General features: G+C 44.5%; 2 protein-coding genes and 1 long non-coding RNA gene across 6 annotated transcripts in view; 1 reads left to right on the top strand and 2 right to left on the bottom strand.

Annotated features, from left to right (window-relative positions):
* Positions 1-4,542, bottom strand: part of traf4a (tnf receptor-associated factor 4a) — a 33,031-nt gene extending 28,489 nt beyond the window's left edge. Inside the window, exon 1 of the mRNA XM_061781515.1 lies at positions 4,390-4,542. Coding sequence (XP_061637499.1) covers positions 4,390-4,532 — 143 coding nt within the window. The 5' untranslated portion in view covers positions 4,533-4,542. The remainder of the gene's footprint in view (positions 1-4,389) is intronic.
* A 723-nt stretch (positions 4,543-5,265) lies between these two features.
* nek8 (NIMA-related kinase 8) lies at positions 5,266-16,324 on the bottom strand. 4 transcript variants are annotated; one of them, XR_009789666.1, is made up of 16 exons: positions 16,192-16,324; positions 15,325-15,530; positions 14,824-15,056; positions 13,855-13,986; positions 13,569-13,777; positions 13,045-13,124; positions 12,782-12,957; positions 12,492-12,639; positions 12,283-12,359; positions 11,721-11,838; positions 11,498-11,648; positions 11,033-11,196; positions 10,240-10,392; positions 9,579-9,737; positions 6,243-8,714; positions 5,266-6,078 (listed from the first exon to the last, which is right to left on the bottom strand). XR_009789666.1 is itself a non-coding variant. In XM_061781511.1 (15 exons), exons 1-15 carry the CDS (start codon positions 16,236-16,238, stop codon positions 8,686-8,688), a joined length of 2,082 nt encoding a protein of 693 aa, XP_061637495.1. In that variant the 5' UTR covers positions 16,239-16,324; the 3' UTR covers positions 5,266-8,685. The 4 variants fall into 4 exon arrangements, 2 of the variants coding, with proteins under 2 accessions (XP_061637495.1, XP_061637497.1); XR_009789667.1 differs by having other exon boundaries at positions 5,266-6,385; positions 6,417-8,714; XM_061781511.1 differs by having other exon boundaries at positions 5,266-8,714.
* On the top strand, positions 9,660-12,918 carry LOC133482013 (uncharacterized). Its single transcript, XR_009789668.1, has 4 exons — positions 9,660-9,801; positions 11,741-11,863; positions 12,503-12,702; positions 12,789-12,918. It is a non-coding gene; the product is annotated as an uncharacterized LOC133482013 (long non-coding RNA).
* Positions 16,325-19,049: the final 2,725 nt, after the last annotated feature.

Here is a 19,049-nt window from a genome sequence, read left to right as displayed (position 1 = left end):
AAAATTTACTATATTGAATGGTGGCTCTTAATAGGGAACTTAAATATAGTTGAGGAAAATGCATTTTTTGCATAATCCTGACAAAAGCAAGCAGTATATTACAGACGTGGAAACGCACAACAAAGAAGAGTTTCACAACTAAGTGACTCCGAAAGCTACAGGAATATCAGTCCTTTTTCGCAGACGAAAAAGAATATTTGCCTGTGAGTGGCGCTGGCCGATGAATCGATTTAATAGATAAATTGTTTTTTTGGGGGGGTGTTTTTTTAAACGTAAAAAAAAAATTACAAAAAATTATTTTACCTTTTAATCAAAAAAGTTGATTAAACCTATTGAATGGAGCTGACATTTTCAGGGACAAAGGTTCATTTTGTTTGAACGCAGCAACTTTTATTCATATTAATCCCAAAGGGAATTACATCGATGCTAGTTTCGGTATCCCATCTATGTCATTTGGAATTGTATGTTAGCATTAAGCTAGCGGCCATTTGAAAAGCAAAGCTGTGTGGTTTGTTTGAGATACACCGTATGTAGTGGTCTTTGTTTGATGCTTAGTTTGACAGTAAACGTGAACTGGCGGTGGCAATAAATAGCTTGAAGCGTCTTTTTTTTTTAAAAATCTGCCAAAGTGCTGCTTGCAACTCTGCCTGGATGACATATTGCCCGGTAGCCTACTTCCCCAGATCCGCACGTCACGCTGGGATGGCCCAGGCATGCAGGGCAAACTGGCGCTAAATCCTATTTACACCTCCGCTGACCCCCTGACCCCAGTACAAGCACGCAGCCACTCAACTCCCAGACAGACACTCGTAGGTTGGCTAACTCTAGCCGTGGGAGTACGCGCGTTAGCTCAGCTCCCGGTTCTGCTTTTCAACACGCGTTTAGCTTAGCGCGAGCCGCGCTTCCTGACAGCTCATCACAAACTCGTCATTGTATTCTCGCTTATCTGAGCCCCCAACGGTTCAACGGGCTAATCGTCAGCCGTGTTCCTCTTTCCAGGCGAGGTTGTACTCGCTGGTGAGTCCGCCCCCCCTCAGGCTGTCTTGAGACTTCAAGGCCTGGTTAGAGTTACAGTCAAAGTAAAGAGTTTTTTTTTTTTTTTTTTTTTTTTTAATGATGATGAAAACAACAGCAAACCAGTTTGGCTGAGCCCAATGCGTCCTTCCGGAACGGCAGCACACACACACACACAAAAAAAACGCAACAACCTATAAAACTTTCGCATGTGATGAGTTTTTAAGATTTTCTTTTTTTTTTTTTTTTTTTTTTTTTTTTTAGAAGTTGGTTTCAGTAGAATAAACGGCGGTGAGCTAAAAACAAGAAGAGTTGCGAGGGTTGAACAGAGGGCAAGCGGACGAGAAGATTCAACTCATTTGTGGACTGCCAAAAAAATAACTGTGATAAGTCTAGATATTTATGTAACTAAGGGGTAAAAAAAAAAAAAAGTGATCTTAACTAAAATACAAGTTTATTTATGCAAACTAACAACTTAATGTCACAATAAAAAAAAATAGATTGAAATAATCACAAAAGTATCATGAGCCCAATTAGCATAATCGCCTGTCTTTTTTAACCGACTGTCATAATATCAATAAATATAGCAATATGCTCGCTAAAAATAGCTTTTTTTCTTTATGTCTGTAAAGATTGTAAGTAATCAAGCTCCTGATAATCTGCAAAGGTGGACTCTTCTCCTTTGTTGTGTTTTTTCTTCTTTTCCAAAAACGTTCCAAAATGACTTGGGCAATAACACTTTTAGCCTAACGTTATTAAAAATACAGTATATGTAAAATATTTGTTGTGGATAGGCCACATCTGTTTTTTCCAGTTATTAAAGAAATTAAACAAATGCACAACACAATTCAAGCCATTTGTCAAGTCTACGTGCTTCCGACTGGGTCTCATTTCGACGAATTCCCTCGCAAGACTTTGAAAAAAGTATGAACCCTGAAAGTGGTCAAAATGGCTGCTTGAAAACCAAAATGGCCAACTTCCTGTTCAACTTCCAGCATGGAACCTTGAGACTTTTCCGTGCATGTTGTTATGATAGACATCCATCCATCCATTTTCCGAGCCGCTTCTCCTCACGCGGGTCGCGGGCGTGCCGGAGCCGATCCCAGCCATCTTCGGGCAGGAGGCGGGCTCCACCCTGAACCGGTCGCCAGCCAATCGCAGGGCACATACAAACACACAACCATTGGCACTCACATTCACACCTACGGGCAATTTAGAGTCTTCCATCAATCTAGCACGCATGTTTTGGGGTTGTGGGAGTGCCCTACTGTTGGGGGCTATTTTTTTCCCCCAACTTGCCAAGGAATTTGAGTGCCTGCGTACAAAAATATGAACTGCTAAAACTAATGTGCATAACGAGTGAGCTAACAAACGGACACCTCATGGGACAGTACAATTGGTTGAGTTTACGGACTTTTACGCATGGTTTATACAGTGTCATGAGCGCCATTATGAACAAAGACGTCTTTTTCTACTGGTTGAGCAGCAGATTATCAAGTGAAGCCTGGCGTTGGCTTGTCCGACCGCCGAGTGAAAGACCCCTCAGTGCTCTCCGCGGTGGGAGTCTCTGCGTCTAATCCTGGGCTGGAGGCAAGACTACCACCAACCGCCCCCCCCCCCCCCGTACTCCTTGAACTGGCCCAGTCTGACCTCCTCATCCTCACACAACTCACTATCGGGCCACCTCAGGGCAAAATCCCAGACATGGGGATCAAACAAAAGACAATCATTGCAAGATTGTCTTGATTGGCCAAAGAAGTCCATTGGTGGACATCTTCCAAGCAAAAATGCATGAAAGATCACCTCTAAAAAGCTACTTAGCCTTCAACTATAGATGTCAGTAGGAGTCTATTTTCATCTGTAAATGTACTAAGGTTGTATTTAGCAAGCTAGTGAACTGTTGGACGTACTATGTGAATTTAGGCTCGTGAGTTTTAGAAATATTCCATATTGGGAATGGAGGGTCATTTAATAGAAAGGTATCACGTTCACGCATGAATAGGGGCGCTCCGATCAGACTTTTATGCTGATACCGATCATTCAGGAGTGAGAGCTGCCGATCGCTGCCGATATGGATCATGTGGAGTAGCTGTAAGGTCACAGCATTCTGGTCGCACGCCGGCTGTCTTTGGGGTTCAGAAATCGACCTAACAAAAGAAGTGTATGCAAAAATGACCCCCAAAAGCTTGCAGGCATGTTAGCACACTGTCAAACAATTATGAGATACGCTAGCCAGGAGGCCATTTAGGTAGAATCTACACTAATGTGCCCTATAAAGAGAGCATTGCGGGACTGGAAGGAAACTTAAAAAAAAAAATGTAAATTAAAAAAAAAAAGATACAGGTATGTTCCCAAACGTGTATGTATGTGTAACTGTATGTTCCAAAGCAAAAGCAAAACAGGTATAGGTATTATCATGATTGCTTTTTTTTTTTTTTCGTAGATTGCATACTGATCCAACACCTATCATGGATTCTACGGGAACCCAAAAGGAACAATTGTAACAGTCAAGTGTCAATGGTACAAAAACAGAACATTTAAAAGGCTACCACCACATCGAGCAGACACTGTACCGAAACAAATATGGATTCAAAACGGGAATGCAAAGGTAATGTACCTTTGCATTCCCGTTTTGTATAAATTTACCACAAACAAAATACTGAAGTCTACCGCTCCAATAACAAGACATTACATACTCCAATGTTCAATCATGTACTCGTTTTCTTGGAGTGCGTACACAGTGTTCTAAAACTAATCCAAATTCCATGGTCGTGCATCCCAAAGGGTACAGACAGGTGTCAAAGGTCAGAAACGGAAACTTTTAAGTGGAACATCCCATTCGTAGGACACTGTGCTCTTAAGCCGATTCTAGGGAAACGAAAAAGGCCCAGCCTCAACAGTCAGGTGTCATTAGCACAAAACATAGAACATTTACGAGTGCCACCCCCCCAGGTGCCATAACAGACACGTGTCAACACAACCTTTGACACAAACACATACATACTGCACACTTACAGATTATTCGGGGTTTTTTTTCTTAGAGAGCAAACTGTTAAGGATTCCATGATAACACAAAGAGTCCCCCCAAAAAATACAAAAATAAAAATATGACACTTAAAGCTAACCAGTTTCACCAGCCCAATGACAAGAGACTGCACACCCAAGTGGTGCACGTTTTGTGTGCGTGCTGGAGATGTAAAAGTGCCACGGGCCTAAGAAGCCAGCGGAATCTGGCACGGTTATCTCGTGGCACTGCTGTAAACAAAAACACCGTGGAAAGGTGAGCAGGACACGCCTACGCGCATCCTCTTTATTGACCGAAACTGCAGCGGCCAAACAATCCCACGCGCACATTACAGAGGAACTGAGGCGTACCTGAGGAATTCTTGCAGACAGGTGTCACAGAAGCGGTGGCCGCAGGTGGACACTTGGACGGGCTCCCGCATGGCCTTGCTGCACAGCGGACACTGGAAGCGTCTCTTGGGCTTCTCCAGGAACTTGTAGTCGAAGCCGGGCATCGTGGCTCCTTGTGCGGCGGCGGCTCGGCTCGGCTCGGCTCCACTCGGGCTTTCCGTCGTCGGCCTGGCGCACGTCCCTGTCCTTGCGGCTCCCTTTCGCGCGCTTCACGCCGATGCGGGGCTCATATCACGTCCGACCGACGGATCGCTCTCCGGGGCGGTCGTCTCGGCCCTCCGGCATACGAAAAAAAAAAAAAATGGACGCGGAGCTGAAACGTGCAGGGAAAAGAAGCGGACTTCTGCGGGGGTGAAGGTTGGGGTTGCGCTGCGTTCGCTGGTGACAGACTGAGGGGAGGACACAACCCTCCGACTGTTTAGGTGCACCGAGGCCCGCCTCCTCCGCCGAGCAGGAGGAGTCAAGAAGCCCTTCGCACCATTTTAGCCCTCTGATCTCCTCTTTAATTGCGCTTTTCGTCCGCGCAAGCCCGTGCAATGTTTCCCGAAAGGCTCCCGATTCGCGCGAGCCAATTAGGCGCGCGCGCAGGACGCCCATTTAATTGCATTTATGACATAAAATACGAACAAGAGAACGGAACAAGACTCACGCATCCTCGTGAAGTAAGAGGCCTCGCAGCGCCATCTAGAGGTGGAACTGAAAAAGAAGGGAGCGGAAAAATGAGTGACAATGTCTTCACTTTTGCACATTAAACGGTAAAAACGTCCACACGTGAATTTATGGCCGCAGTATTATTCGCTATGAGTGCCACACACATATACATACACGCTCGCAGACCAGTTTTCACCTGCTGTATTGCTAGTACATTACATCATCATTACATCATCACCGGGGGAACAATGGTAATAGAGAAGCATGCACAAGATTTAAAAAAAAAAAAAAAAACATTTTTTAAAAGGTGCTAAAATGCTCCATTAAAACACTTTTAAGGCACACAAGTACGGCACACAATCGTGGCAGGTTATTTTAGTCAACGTAGTGATCATGAAAACTGGATTACGCATTAGATGGATCATTGATTTATCCAAGCAGTATAGAAAATGGAGAAGATTGACTTTTTTTACTGCAGTAAAGAAGTATGAGAAACATGTTTTGTAACCAAGACAGCACGTCATCCTGTGCTACTGTTAGGAAGTAACCAAATACAAATACTTTCTAATAAGTGTTCCCCCCCATTTCCTTAAAAAAAAACAAATCAAGTCAAAATGAATCCAACAGAATCAAAGGGTGAGGAGGATGGATGGAATGGATGTTGTAAATAGATCTACGGAGACGATCGCGAGATAGAGATAGCCACTTCGGAAGTAACAGACTTGTGGAAATAAATATATCTAAATTTGGTTGGCTTGTCTTTCTTTGAGTAACTTGCTGTTGTCAATTTCTAAGTTAACGGAGCAGCACGTCTGTGCCATCGATCCGAGCAAAAGAAAGGTCCGTTAGCCAGTCCCTTAAAGATCTTGTTAACCATGTCTGAATTTCCCACACATCCATTTTGGAATATACTTACCTGTTGAAATGTAAAGCAATTTACCTCACGGAACATCATCTTTTCAGCAATTTACCCCAAGTGACATCTTTTCAGCAATTTACCTCACATGTCATTTAAGCAATTTATCTCACGAAACATCATCCTTTTAGCAATTTACCTCACGACATCTTTCAGGCAATTTACCTCACGGAACATCTTTTATGCAATTTACCTCGCGACATCTTTCAGGCAATTTACCTCACATAACATCTTTTAAGCAATTTACCTCACAAAATATCATCCTTTTAGCAATTTACCTCACATGTCATTTAAGCAATTTATCTCACGAAACATCATCCTTTTAGCAATTTACCTCACGGAACATCTTTTAAGCAATTTACCTCACGGAACATCTTTTAAGCAATTTACCTCTCGTAACATCATCTTTTAAGCAATTTACCTCAGGAAACATCATCCTTTTAGCAATTTACCTCACGGAACATCTTTTATGCAATTTACCTCGCGACATCTTTCAGGCAATTTACCTCACATAACATCTTTTAAGCAATTTACCTCACGTAATATCATCCTTGAATTTATCTCACACAACATCGTCCTTTAAGCAATTTACCTCGCGACACCTTTTAAGCAATTGACCTCACGTAAGATCTTTTAAGCAATTTACCGCACGTAACATCATCTTTTAAGCATTTTACGTCACGAAACATCATCCTTGCAGCAATTTACCTCACGTAATATCATCCTTGAATTTATCTCACATCATCATCGTCCTTTAAGCAATTCACCTCACGTAACATCTTTTTGACTGAAACTTGACACCCTCAAGAAAAAGGCTAAACTCATCATTCGCGACATTTCCTCTGTTTTCTCAATGGCTCTCTCTGCCTTGTCAAGTGACATGGAAGGCTTTGTTGACATTACCAATTATTAAGTACATGTGAATAATTCACGCGTTACTTTTTACTTTCGCACTTAAGTACAATTGTACTTGAAAGGAGTTTATTTCAGAGTTCTACATTGACAAAAGTATCTGCGCTTATGCTTCAGCACCGAGCGCGAGTACTTCCGGCCTCCAGCTTGGCCCGACAAATCCGATAAAGCACAATGTGAGCAGCGTGTCCGGGGATCAGCACGCATCAGCGCGGGTCATTCGACTGACGACAAGCTTAAACACTTCACTGTTCTTTCTGCTGCGCATTGTAAACATCTTCATTGATGGGAAGGCTTAAGTGGCGTTGCGGGTCGGGGGGGGGGGGGGGGGGGGGGGGGCGCGGGCCCGGAACCGGTTTACACTCGTACGGGCCTTTTGGTGGCTCGTCACGCACATGGCACGGAACAATGGCGGGACAATGGCGTCACCGCGGGACGGCGCCCTGATGGCTTCTGTCATGCGAGGCCAGGGGTGTCCAAACTATGACTCCGGGGCCATTTGCGGCCTCGCCGTCCATTTTTAGAGGCCCGCAGAACTTAACTTTGTACACTCGGTGGCAAGGCAGACGAGGAGATATTTGTTCCAATCTCTCACTGAATTGTTTTTCAACGATCACGCATCATTTTGGTCAGGGGCGCCTTGGAATCATCGGGTCAGCTTGGCACAGATTGATCATTTTTGGTTCCGAATGTGGATTTCTGATTGCATTTTAGTGTGTTAAATAAATAAAAGGTGAAGAATATCAAAGTGGCCCTTGCATCTTTCCGTTTTTTCCTTCACACTCTTAACTTTTCTGATGACGGTGGATTATTTGTAGTCCTTGTGGTTATTTGTATCGTGCAAGGCGGTGGCGACCATAAATAACCGGTGAGACCCGTGTATTGCATTAATTACATTCAAATAAAATGTCCCCACTCATATGATTGTATGTGCAAAAATGTTTTGGGGGACTGGATTATTTCTAGTCATTGTCTTTATTTCTATTGATCAAGGTGGCAGTTATCAGGAATAACTGATAAGCCTGTTATAATTATGCTTGTCTATGCCATGGACCTTCTGACTATATTTTTTTTTCATTACATTTCCACTCAAATGCTTTTTAAAGGTTTTTATCTTTTTACCTTTAAAAAAAAAAAAAAAAACACTTTTTATCTTGAAACAAACTTGAGAACAAAAACTGTTTTGACAGGCAGTGAAATTACATTTTGTAATCTTTGTGAAATTTGACTATTGTATTTCATTTAAGTTTGACTTGGTCATTCTTATGCATGCAATTTTCTTGTTCCCCTCTTGGTTCTGTACAACAATGTGTTCCGAAAGCAACATTTCACATGTAATTACGTGTCGCTATGTTTGAAAACATGACGCATTTGCGTGTTGTCGGGGGTTTTTTTTTTTTTTGTTTTGTTTTCTTTTGCTCGGTTTGACATATATAAATGTGAGTCACCACATTTACCCCAATAAGAGACCCCTTTGTGGTACCTCAATCTCGATTCTCCACAAAAAAAAAAAAAACATTTTGAACAAGTGTATGCTTTGTGGGAACAGTGTCGGGAATTTCCCTTTTCCGTTCCCAGCGCATAAAACCAAAATCCCTCCAGACACACGCCTACATCTTGTCGTCCCGAGTCTTCCCCGAAGAGTGGAAGCTGTCCATCATGTTCTCCCGCTCATTCCCTGGAGGTGTCCTCATATTATTCGTCGGTGGTGTAAACGGAGAGGACGCACGAGTGACAGGGAATGTTCCGAGTGGGACCGGCTGGGCTTCTGGACGCAGTCATCTCGGGACAGCTTCATCGAGCGAAGCTAGAAACAAGCAGGGAACCGGAGGAATGAAACATGAGGAACAACACTTGTGACAAATGATCAATCAATCAATACGCCAATAATAAGAGCCAAGACAGTCGAAATGGATTGATTGCGTTTTTTGTGCTGTGTTTTACTGTCAATGCGTTTTGAAACAGCAGCGGCGAGGATTATAAACAACATCTATTACTTATTAAACGGTGATGCACTTTAATCTTCTCGAAATCTGCGACTCTAGGAAAAAAGGTAATCCCACCTTCGCGGCTTTTCAGTTTCTGGCTGGTGTGCGACGTGAATGGATCCGTGGAGTTACGGTATTTGTGGCGAGTAATTAAGCTGCGCCGCCCCGCGCTTTACCCGCACCACATTTTCGGAATAAATAATTGGTGCTTTCTGGCAAATCACGACAGTTCCTTGCTATGCTCCGGCCACACACGATGACGGAAACTAAAAGAAATGTGAGACTGGCATTGGAGGCTGAACTGTCAAGAAATCAAGTTTGTCTGAGAAGGATCCCTGAAAATGGCCGAAATGTGCCGAAAACGGCCGCTTCAAACCAAAATGGCTGACTTCCTGTCAGGTCTTTTGCGGCATGGCTTTTTGAGACTTTTTATGTTGCTAAGTGAAACTGGATTCGGGGACTGAATTAAATTGAAAAAAAAAAAAATCGAGGGGGGGGGGGGGGTGACGCAACGAGGGAAAACGTTGCCACCAAGTCAGGCCGCGACAATCACAAAAAAGCCCGCCGAATCCTGGAGGAGCTGTTTTAAATTATAAATGAGATGATAAACTGCGCTCATTTTTTTCCGGGTTTTTCCTTACCAAAAAAAAAAAAAAAAAAAAGGCAAATGGGCAAAATATTACGTTTGACTGCCAGCAGGCTGTTGCCGTGACAACAAGCCACCGACGTCACGGTGAACGGGTGGCTCTCGTCCAGCTGTACCGGCTTCGGTATCCCAGAGTCCTCCTCTTTCCTTCCCAGGCGTCCTCGGGCGCCCTTTCCCCACGTGTACACCTCGCCATCTGACGGCAGGGAAGACGAGAGGAAAAGAGGTTGGCGCAGAAAACGCACACGCGCAGAAGGCAAGTAAGAAAATGAGCACACACACACACACACACACTCAAGCCTTGATTTCGATCACTGGCTTAGTTTTTTTGCAGGCAACTACCGTGAGGGTCCCAGTCATTCATTTGATTCCCAAATGGTGTGTGTGATCCGATGCATGTTCCCAGAAACAGCCATGTACACACGCACGCGCGCTCGCGCACACACAAATGTGGCTCCATCTCTCCTGCAGTGGCGACACAATGGCTCCGTCGTCCAACAAAGGCGACCCTTGATGGGCAGAAGCTGGAGGCAGGCAGGTGGGCCGCGACTGACTTTCACACCGGGGGGGGGGGGGGGGGGGGGGGAGCCAATCACTGGCACAATGTGACATTTCGCCATTTGTAAAACGGAGACCGGAGACCTTCTCACCAGGAAGTCACCAAAAGTCTCAATTGAAGTATTAGTAGCGGTACTCACCAGACCTGATGGCCAGGGTGAAAGCGTCTCCGCAGGCCGCCATGGTGATGCCACGCAGGCCGGGCACCGGGTAAGGAGCGCGGCTGCCCCGCCGGGAACTGCAGCCCATCTGCCCGTGTTGGTTGCTGCCAAAGGTGATACACTGGCCGCTCTCTGTGGAGGGGCAGAACCGAGGGTGACCGTCCTCGCCACTTCAAACTTTCTTCTCAAAGCCGGTGTCCCCTGAACCCTCAGGGCGCCGTGTGACGTAGCTTGGGAGTGCCCCAAAAAATAATTGCCAATAAATGATGTCATATGTGCAATACATTTGAACTGTATTGTGGTTTTGGTACAGTTTTTCATTTTCTCTTCTTTAATTTGCAAACTGTGCATCATGTTACGTTAGCTTACAAAAAAATATTGAATTTACTTTTAAGGAATCAAAGTTCTCCGCTCGTGTATTTTAATGTTGGTCAAGATGGTGGTGCGTGAAGAGCCAAGTATTATTTGAGGTGGTACTTCAAGTGAAACATTTGCCACTGAGCTCAACCAATTAAAAATAGAAAATAACAACAAAAATAAGTTGTCATTTATAGAATTTTAAACTAAACTCTAAATTCTAAACAGATCAATCATATAGACACTAAAAAGTAGTATTTTCCTAGATTTTTAAAAGGGTCAATTAAAACAAATAATGAATTTACAGGTTTCATCTTATGAAGAAAAGAAGAACATTCTCTCCAGTTTCAAACTCAAAATGTCAATTTGAGTTTGAGTTGTGTCAACGGAGGGCAAACGATGGCGCGGGTTTCACCTGTCACGGCGACCGAGTGGGCCGTGCCGATGTCAATGCAGACAATCTTCTCCTTGTTGAGCGGCGCCGACTGGACGGGCGCGAAGGAGGGCACTTCCTCCACCTGATTGGAGGGGCTCGGCTCCTCGCCGGACGTGATTTTATCCAGACCGAGCTTGTTGAACCTAAGGCCAAAATGCGCTTTGCTCACGTAAGGACATATTTGTGCCCGCTAACACACATAATTAAACAAGAGGTGGCCAAAAGTACTCATATGTTGTTACAAGTACAGTAAATATAAATGGAGTTAGCTATTTACGTCTTTTTGACATCATACCGTCATCCGGAGACGTTGAAAAAGTACAGATATGTGCGGGGGGCGAAAGTAAAAAGGCATCAGGGGAAAATAAATCCTGCCGGTCTGAAAAATCCATTTGAGTAAGAAGTATTTGTACTTGGTTACTTCTCGGCCCTGCAATGAATCACCTGTTGCTCCCACATGCCGCAATTCTGTTCCCAGCGCTGATGATCATGGAGCAGTCCACGCCGCACAGAACCTTCTGGGGTTCAAAGTGGGTGGGCAAACACACCTGCTGGGGACAGTTGTGGGTGTCCTGGGCGCCCAGGCCGAGGCGACCTGGCGGCCGCAAGAGACGGCGTCATCGACCCGTGAGCGGTTCTCACAAGTACGTCCGCCTGAAAGGATTACCGTTGTCTCCTCTTCCCCAGGCGAATACTTCTCGTTCGTTGGTCATGGCGAGAACGTGGGACGCGCCGCACGACACCTGCACCAGCTCGTAGCCGAGGAGCGCCTCCACGATCTTGGGCTGAGTGGAGGAACGGAGCAGACAGGTTCATTTGGCAAATACGCTTTTTTTTTTTCCCCCCCCAGAGTCAAACTGGTTCAACACGTCAACGGTAATAGAGGTGCTGGTGCTGTTATCAAATTCAAATTCTGTTAAAAAAACAAAAACAAAGATGCATAATCAAGAAAAGTTCCAATCTGAACTGATGAGAAATGTGTGAAATGGGATTTTTCCATGTCGGATGTAATCTGGATCACATCCGGATCAAACTCAATTTTGGCATTAGAGCATCGAACATCTAGCCTACATACATGTGGCTATATGGCTCCATATTGTTAAAAAAAAAAATATGTAAACAGGAAGTCACTCGTGAGCATTTGCTGCCGAAAAAAAACCTGAACGAAATATAACGAATGATGCGAGATACATACAGACGTACACGTGGTCTGCGTGGGCGTCCAGTACCTGTGTGACGTCGTTGAAGTTCCCGTGACCAAGGCAACCGTTGCTTCCACTTCCAAAGGTCATGATGATGCCTCTGTCTGCAAAAGACGTCATTACACAACGCTGGACTGAAACTATTTGCTCGTCATCACGTGTATGACATGCGTCATATAACAAAATTGGCCCTGCCTTGCCATTAGCCTATTTCTAGTCAATTCTCGACTCTTCACCTGTCATGCAGGTGGTGAAGAGGTCGCCGCAGGAAACGGACTTGATGGTGACCCCGGACTGACCCTCCAGGAAGCGCGAGATGAACTGCGGCTGCGTCTGCTCCACCGCGCCGGGCAGACTGACCTCGGCGGACGCCACCGAAGGCGCCTGCCGACATCACAAACGACAACTTACTAAATGTTTCCCGACAAGAACACCGAGGGCGAGTCGGTAGGTGCGCAGCGGTCGGGTCGGGTCGCCAGGTGCGCGAGGGGGGGGAGTTACCGACTGTAACGCGCGCCGTTCGTACCTCCCAGGCGATGAGGCGGCCCGACTTGGTCACGCCCATCTTCTGCGTGCGCCCCAGCGACACCTGGAGCACCTCGGTGTTGAGCATGGGCAGACGCAGCGGGGCGGAGATGCCGCTGCCCCACGTGTACACCGCCGACAGCGGGAGGGAGTGCAGCTTGCCTGCGCCGCAGCCGTCTGTTTAAATGAAGGACTTGAAGTGTTTTGTACAGGGAACCCTTGCACATTCGTGTCTTTGCAGATTTTTCCTTTGTTGTTTGCTACCTCTGGACCTGCCGGTTGGCACTCTCCCTCCAGTTCTGCCTTGCGGACCGGTCTGCACGGTGGACAGCGGTTTCTCGATCCTGGACAGAAGACATTTTAACTGGCAGTGGGATTCGGAGTAGATTTTTGTTTTTTTGAATGACTGTGTTCCCCCCCGGGTATTTTTTTGCGGAATGAATCAACTTATCTGTCGTGGAAATTTGCCGTTTATAGCCATTGTTTTTCATGGCGTTGTAGAACTTTTAACGTTAATATAAATATCGTACAGTATTGAAGACATGTACATCTTTATTAAAAACGGAGTAACAAGTCAATGTATATAAAATAAGGAAGATTTGCGCAGTCTTGCAGAATTTCTCGGATAAAACCGTTTGGTTGTCAAGCGGAGCTCAAATCAAAATGGCGGACTTCCTTGTGTCTTGTCAGGCATGGCTTCTTGAAGCTTTTTTGTGGGTCCGCTCATTACAGACACGTACAGCACATTTCATGTTTCCCGGTGAACTGGCTCCCCAAAAGCGGGTCACCTGCGCATCTTGACGTTGCCGATGTCCGTGCAGAGATTGAGCAGCGGACGTATGCAGATCGGGAGCGCCGTGATTTCGTTGAGTTGAGGCCGCTTGGAGGGATCCAGGTTGAGCATGTTGAGGATGAGCTGACGCAGCTCGGGGCTGTAGCGGTCCGAGATGGGGGCGAAGGTGCCGCTCATGATCTTCAGCACCAGGGCGGGGAGATTCTGAAACGACAACATCTCCAGATTTGTCTCGCCGTCGCTCTCCTGAGCGCCATTCAAGCTCGCGGACGCTTTCTTACGGCGGCTTCAAAGGCTCTCTTCAGGCTCGCCAGCTCGTACAGCACGCAGCCCAGAGCCCAGATGTCACTCTTCTGGTTGTACGGCTTTCCCTCGCACAGCTCTGGAGAGATGTAACACGGTGTCCCGACCACCTGCCGAGGGAGAAACACTCCGATGACTTCGTGAGGAAATGTATGGCGTCGGCATACGGCACGGAATTGGACCGCGGCATATTCGTGCCACACTGAAAGGAAGCGACGATCATTGGAAGACTATCACAAGAATAATATTCGCAGAAGTTGTATTTCCTTCAAGAAAAACGTTTTCATCTTAGATTTTTTCAAGTCATCTTACAAGAATAAAGTCTCAGTTTTTTCCAAGATAAAAAGTGATAATAAAAAAAATATAGAATACTTTTTTCTTGAGATGAAATTTAATTCTTTAATGAAAACAGTTGCAATAGTACGAGAATAAAGACAATTTTTTTTTAGATTTGTTTTTTTTTCCCCCCCCCAAGAATAAAGTCTGAATTTTGGAGGAAGAGCTTGCATTGACGGGATGAAAAGTCATTTTTCAAAACTATACAACTTATTTTCACAGGAAATGTTAACTTTATTCTCGTAATATTACAACTACTTTCACACAAAAAAAAAAACTAAGTCCGTTTTAAGAAAAATAAGATTAAAAAAAACATAATTTTCTTGAAAAAAAAAACGTTTTGGAAAAATAATTATTCCTAACACTTCTCTTCCCAAAAAATGTCATTGACACAAATGATGACAATACACAATTTTATTCTCCCCCAAAAAAATGTGAATAGAAGAAAGAATAATCAATATAAAAATACAACTTTATTCTCTCAATAATATCAATGTAATATATTTTTGTTTAATGCTTTTAACATTATAACTTGTTTCCCAAAAATGGTCAACAAAATTAGGACTTTTTTTTCTCAACAATACACAACTTTGCTCCTCAACAGAACTCACTGTGTACGCTTTGCTTTTGCTGACGAGGATTTTGGAGATGCCGAAGTCACCGATCTTGACGATCATCTGGTGCTTGTCCAGCAGAATATTCTGCGTCTTGAGGTCCCTGTGCAGGATGAGCTTGTTGTGCACGTGGTACAGGGCCAGCAGGATCTGCACAAAGAAGTGAAGGATGGTGTCCTCATCCAGCAGAGAGTTGCAGCGCTTCTGGATGTAGTCAGCCAGGGTGCCGCCTGCATGTCAACATAAAAAATCCTATTTAGAGCTATTAAGAGTCATGTCAAGCCGAGAAGACTTCGGTGGCGAGTTCCGCCCGCGCCCGAGTCAAACTGGCTTCAGGGGCGGAATTGAAGACGATTTCGTAGGCGCGGCCAAGAGTCATCGAACCCCAAAATGGCGGCTGCGACCCAAAACGGCAGCCCTCCTGTGACTTTTTGGGACTGTCCGCTCACGACGGACGTCTACCGAATGCCGTGTCGGCCGTACTTATCGTTAGCTTACCCGGCGCGTACTCCATGGCGATCATGAGCGCCTTGTCCTCCAGAAAGTTCTCGTAGTACTCGATGATATTGGGGTGGTTGAGCAGCTTCAGCACCTGACACTCGTTCTGAGCGGCCAGGCGCTCGTCCCGGGACATCTGCTCCACTGGGATCTCCTTCAGGATCACCAAGCCGCCGTCGCTGCGCCGGCGACACAGGTGGACGATCCTGACGGACAGTTCGGGTGTCGATTAACAGGCTTTTGAAGCGACGGTCGTCAAAAGTCCAGAAGGGAATTTGGCAGGAAGGCCCGAAAGGAAGGCAGAAAAGCGTGGAAAGATGCAAGAATAACAAGCTGTTCTGAAGGGAAAAAAGGAAGTCAGCCAGCAAGGGATGGATGTCAGGAAAAATATCTACTTTTAAAACGTTTTCCCAAATTATTTCTTTTTGTGTAAACCGACCGGTGTCAACCCTGTGTATGACATGAAATAATGTGAAACATCCATCCCTCCATCCATATTCTAATGTTCCAATAACATATGAAGTACATCACAAAAAGAAGTTCACTGATGAGATTAGCTTTGCTTCCAGTGAGTGTGTCGTTTGTTTCGATGCCTAGTTGTAGTCTTAGTGAAAATACGAGTGAAAATAAGTTGGCAAACACCATTTTAAAAAAAACGGTTTCAACGATGTAGAAGACGTGTACATGATATTAAGAAGTGTTTCTCGTCCATATGTCGTCAAAACAAGCTAGCAGTTAGCAGGCGAGCCTTATCGACTCAACTGCGTGGATTTTTACACGTCTAACTCTCGTTCTGTGAATACCCAAATAAAGAGTGTGAGGACTAAGACAAGAGTGAATAGTTGCTTTAAACGCCGTTCGGTTCACCCGAATGCTCCTCTTCCCACAACTTTGATTTTCTCATATTTCTCCATCTCGGCGGAGGCGGCGATCAAACACTTCCGCCGTCTCCCTTGGCAACCTGAGCCGTGGCCACGGGAAGCGTCGAGGATCAAAATAGTCGAAGCGCAAACAAGCTCATTCCTCTTGGGGCTTGTTTATTGTGTGTAGTTTGTTTTTATTTCACATAGTTATACTACAGACAATTGTATTTCCCTTTTCCGCGCTTATGTTGACACACTATTGTATTTGCATATTCACATTGTTTTAAAAAAAAAAGTGAATTGTAATTCAGTGTTATTATGTCATGCTTTGTTGCAATAAAAATATGTTGGGGGGGAAAAAGTGATTTTTTTAAAGAAATGTTATGCTTAAGCTTACTTATTTTTAGGGAAAATCTTACAAGAATTACATCATATTTTTGTGGAATACATCTGTATTTTTGATGGAAAAAAGTTTTAAGTCCAACTTTATGGAACAAAAAAAAAAAAACTTTTTGGGGAGAAAATAGAAATAATAAGAGATTAAAATTGTATTTTTCCAAGAAAAAGGGTTTGTTCAAGAAAAAAAATAATGAAAGTGAAAATATGTATTTTATGGCCCGCCAGACGGGACGCCCCCAAAACCCGCCCAAAATTGCAAAAATGATCGCCTTCACAGCGTAATTCATAAATCACTTCAATTTTGCTAACTGAAAAACAGCGCTCGCTAAGGATGGGTGCGACAAAAAGGCTGACTTCTACTTCCAGTGCTGTCTGGAGGAAATGGAATTCTATGTGACATCGTTTTGATAAAGCTTCATGTTATGGAGATGGACGCAACCCAAAACGGCCGCCACCTACTTGGGTGCCGTCTGGAGGAAAGTGATGTGAAATGGAGACAGTGTGCTGGACAATCAACGCTTTGTGCCGTGACAAAGAAACGTCTGTGCAGGAACACGACTTATTACGCTCCATCGAAAAGTGCGCCACGACGGCTTAGCGCAGCTATAGCTTCTTGCTTCCGAAGATAGCCGAGCGGGGGCGGCTTGAGAAAGCCCGGCTCGCCTCTTTCTCAGGAATATAACATCTCGAGAAAAAAGCACCTCGAGGAAGTTTGCGACATGGCCGCCGCCGCCTCCCGGACCGGCCCGGCGACATATTTGAGCGCGAGACGATGCGAGAGTCGGTATCGGGGAAACTCACACGGGACGTTTGAAGGTTATTTGGTGTTGCTTGCGATCATAACAAATGCTCAGTGTCAACTTTTCACCTCTCGCGTTAGGCAACATATAGTCCCGCAGGCTTGAGACCCTAATGCGAAACCCTGGGCCTTGTTTGAAACCATAACCCCTGGTATGGAACCCCGAGCCTTTGACCAAGTTTGAAATCTCAACATGAAACCCTAATCCTGTCTTTAATCATTCATTTCAAACTCTAACCCAGGCTCGAAATCCTAATTTGAAAACCTAACTCAAACTTTAAAGCCTAATTTGAAACCCTATCCTAGACTCGAGACCCTCATTTGAAACCCCAACCCTGAGTTTGAGACCTGAACCAGGCTTAAACCCCTAACACTGTCTTTAAAACCCCAATTTGAAACCGTAATCCTTGTTTAGAACCCCCAATTTGAAACCCTAACCCCGATTTGAAACCCTAATTTGAACCTCTAAGCATATCTTTAAAAACCCTAACCCGGGCTGACTCTCACTGAGTGAGTGAGAATGTTCCAGCAAAAAGCCCTTTCTGCAGTTTTCATGTGCCACCTAGCGGTTTTGTGGAGAACTGCACACTTTTCGAGCAACCATCTTTTCTCAACGTGCGCTTTTGCTGACATCTGGTGGATTATTTTGTTTACGCCATCAAAAAGATCTCATACTGTCTCGTGAAGCAAAATATAAAATGTGATTATTTGGGGATATCAGCACAGTTAATTTGCATTTTAAAGTGCATTTTAAAAAAAATGAGGCACAGTAGATTTGCATTTGAAAATTGGAGGTTAGTTTGTAAAGGAAAACTGAAATATATTTTAAAACCGATGAACACGTCGATGACCTTTAATAAATAACAATATACCGACGCTAGTGGTTTTTAAATATTATGTACAAACAAAATGGTACGTGAAATTTAGCTTTAACATAAGACAAAGACTTACACGTTGTGTAATTATTAACCAAGTCACATCACTTTGCCTTAAAGTCAGCTAGCTTAATGTGAACACGCAATGGGAAACACTGGAGATGTGCTAACAAGCCTAGCATCGAACCGAGCATTTTAAAGCGGTCGTAAAACTTTTAAACAACTCATGCAGACGGAGCAGACAGCAATAGTCCCAGTCATATATTCTTCATCCTCTGTGAAAAACACAATTCATATGTTTGCAGTTTAGTTGCGACAATCTGCTACCGTTTCATACTCAATGCAACAGTGCGTATTCTGTCTGCATGTAGTATGCTGCACCCTGGTGGCCAAATCACACACGCCAGAAGGAACAGCAAAATGCCCATTGAATTATCACGATGCAAAAAAAAACAAAACAAAAAAAACAGTTTAATTCTTTACAATTCTGTTTAATTATGTTATTACTGCGTATTACTGCCTCACAGTTCTGAGGTCCGGGGTTCAATCCCCGACCCCGCCTGTGGTGAGTTTGCGTGTTCTCCCCCCGTGCCTGCGTGGGTTGTTTTGTTCAGCAGTGATTCTCAAAGTGTGGTCGCACGTGTCATATGCGAGCTCCCTCTAGTGGCATGCAAAAGAATCACTGTCTGCGTACAGTTCAATTGCGTTGAACTACATATAGTTAAGTATTGATGTAAAAGACAGCATTTGATACTTGAAATGTATTTGTATGTCCATTCCCTCGCTCGC

Source organism: Phyllopteryx taeniolatus, chromosome 8 (genome assembly GCF_024500385.1).
Source record: "Phyllopteryx taeniolatus isolate TA_2022b chromosome 8, UOR_Ptae_1.2, whole genome shotgun sequence".
Lineage (NCBI taxonomy): Eukaryota > Metazoa > Chordata > Actinopteri > Syngnathiformes > Syngnathidae > Phyllopteryx > Phyllopteryx taeniolatus.
The sequence above is the reverse complement of the archived record's forward strand: the minus strand, read 5'-3'. Positions and strand labels throughout refer to the sequence as shown.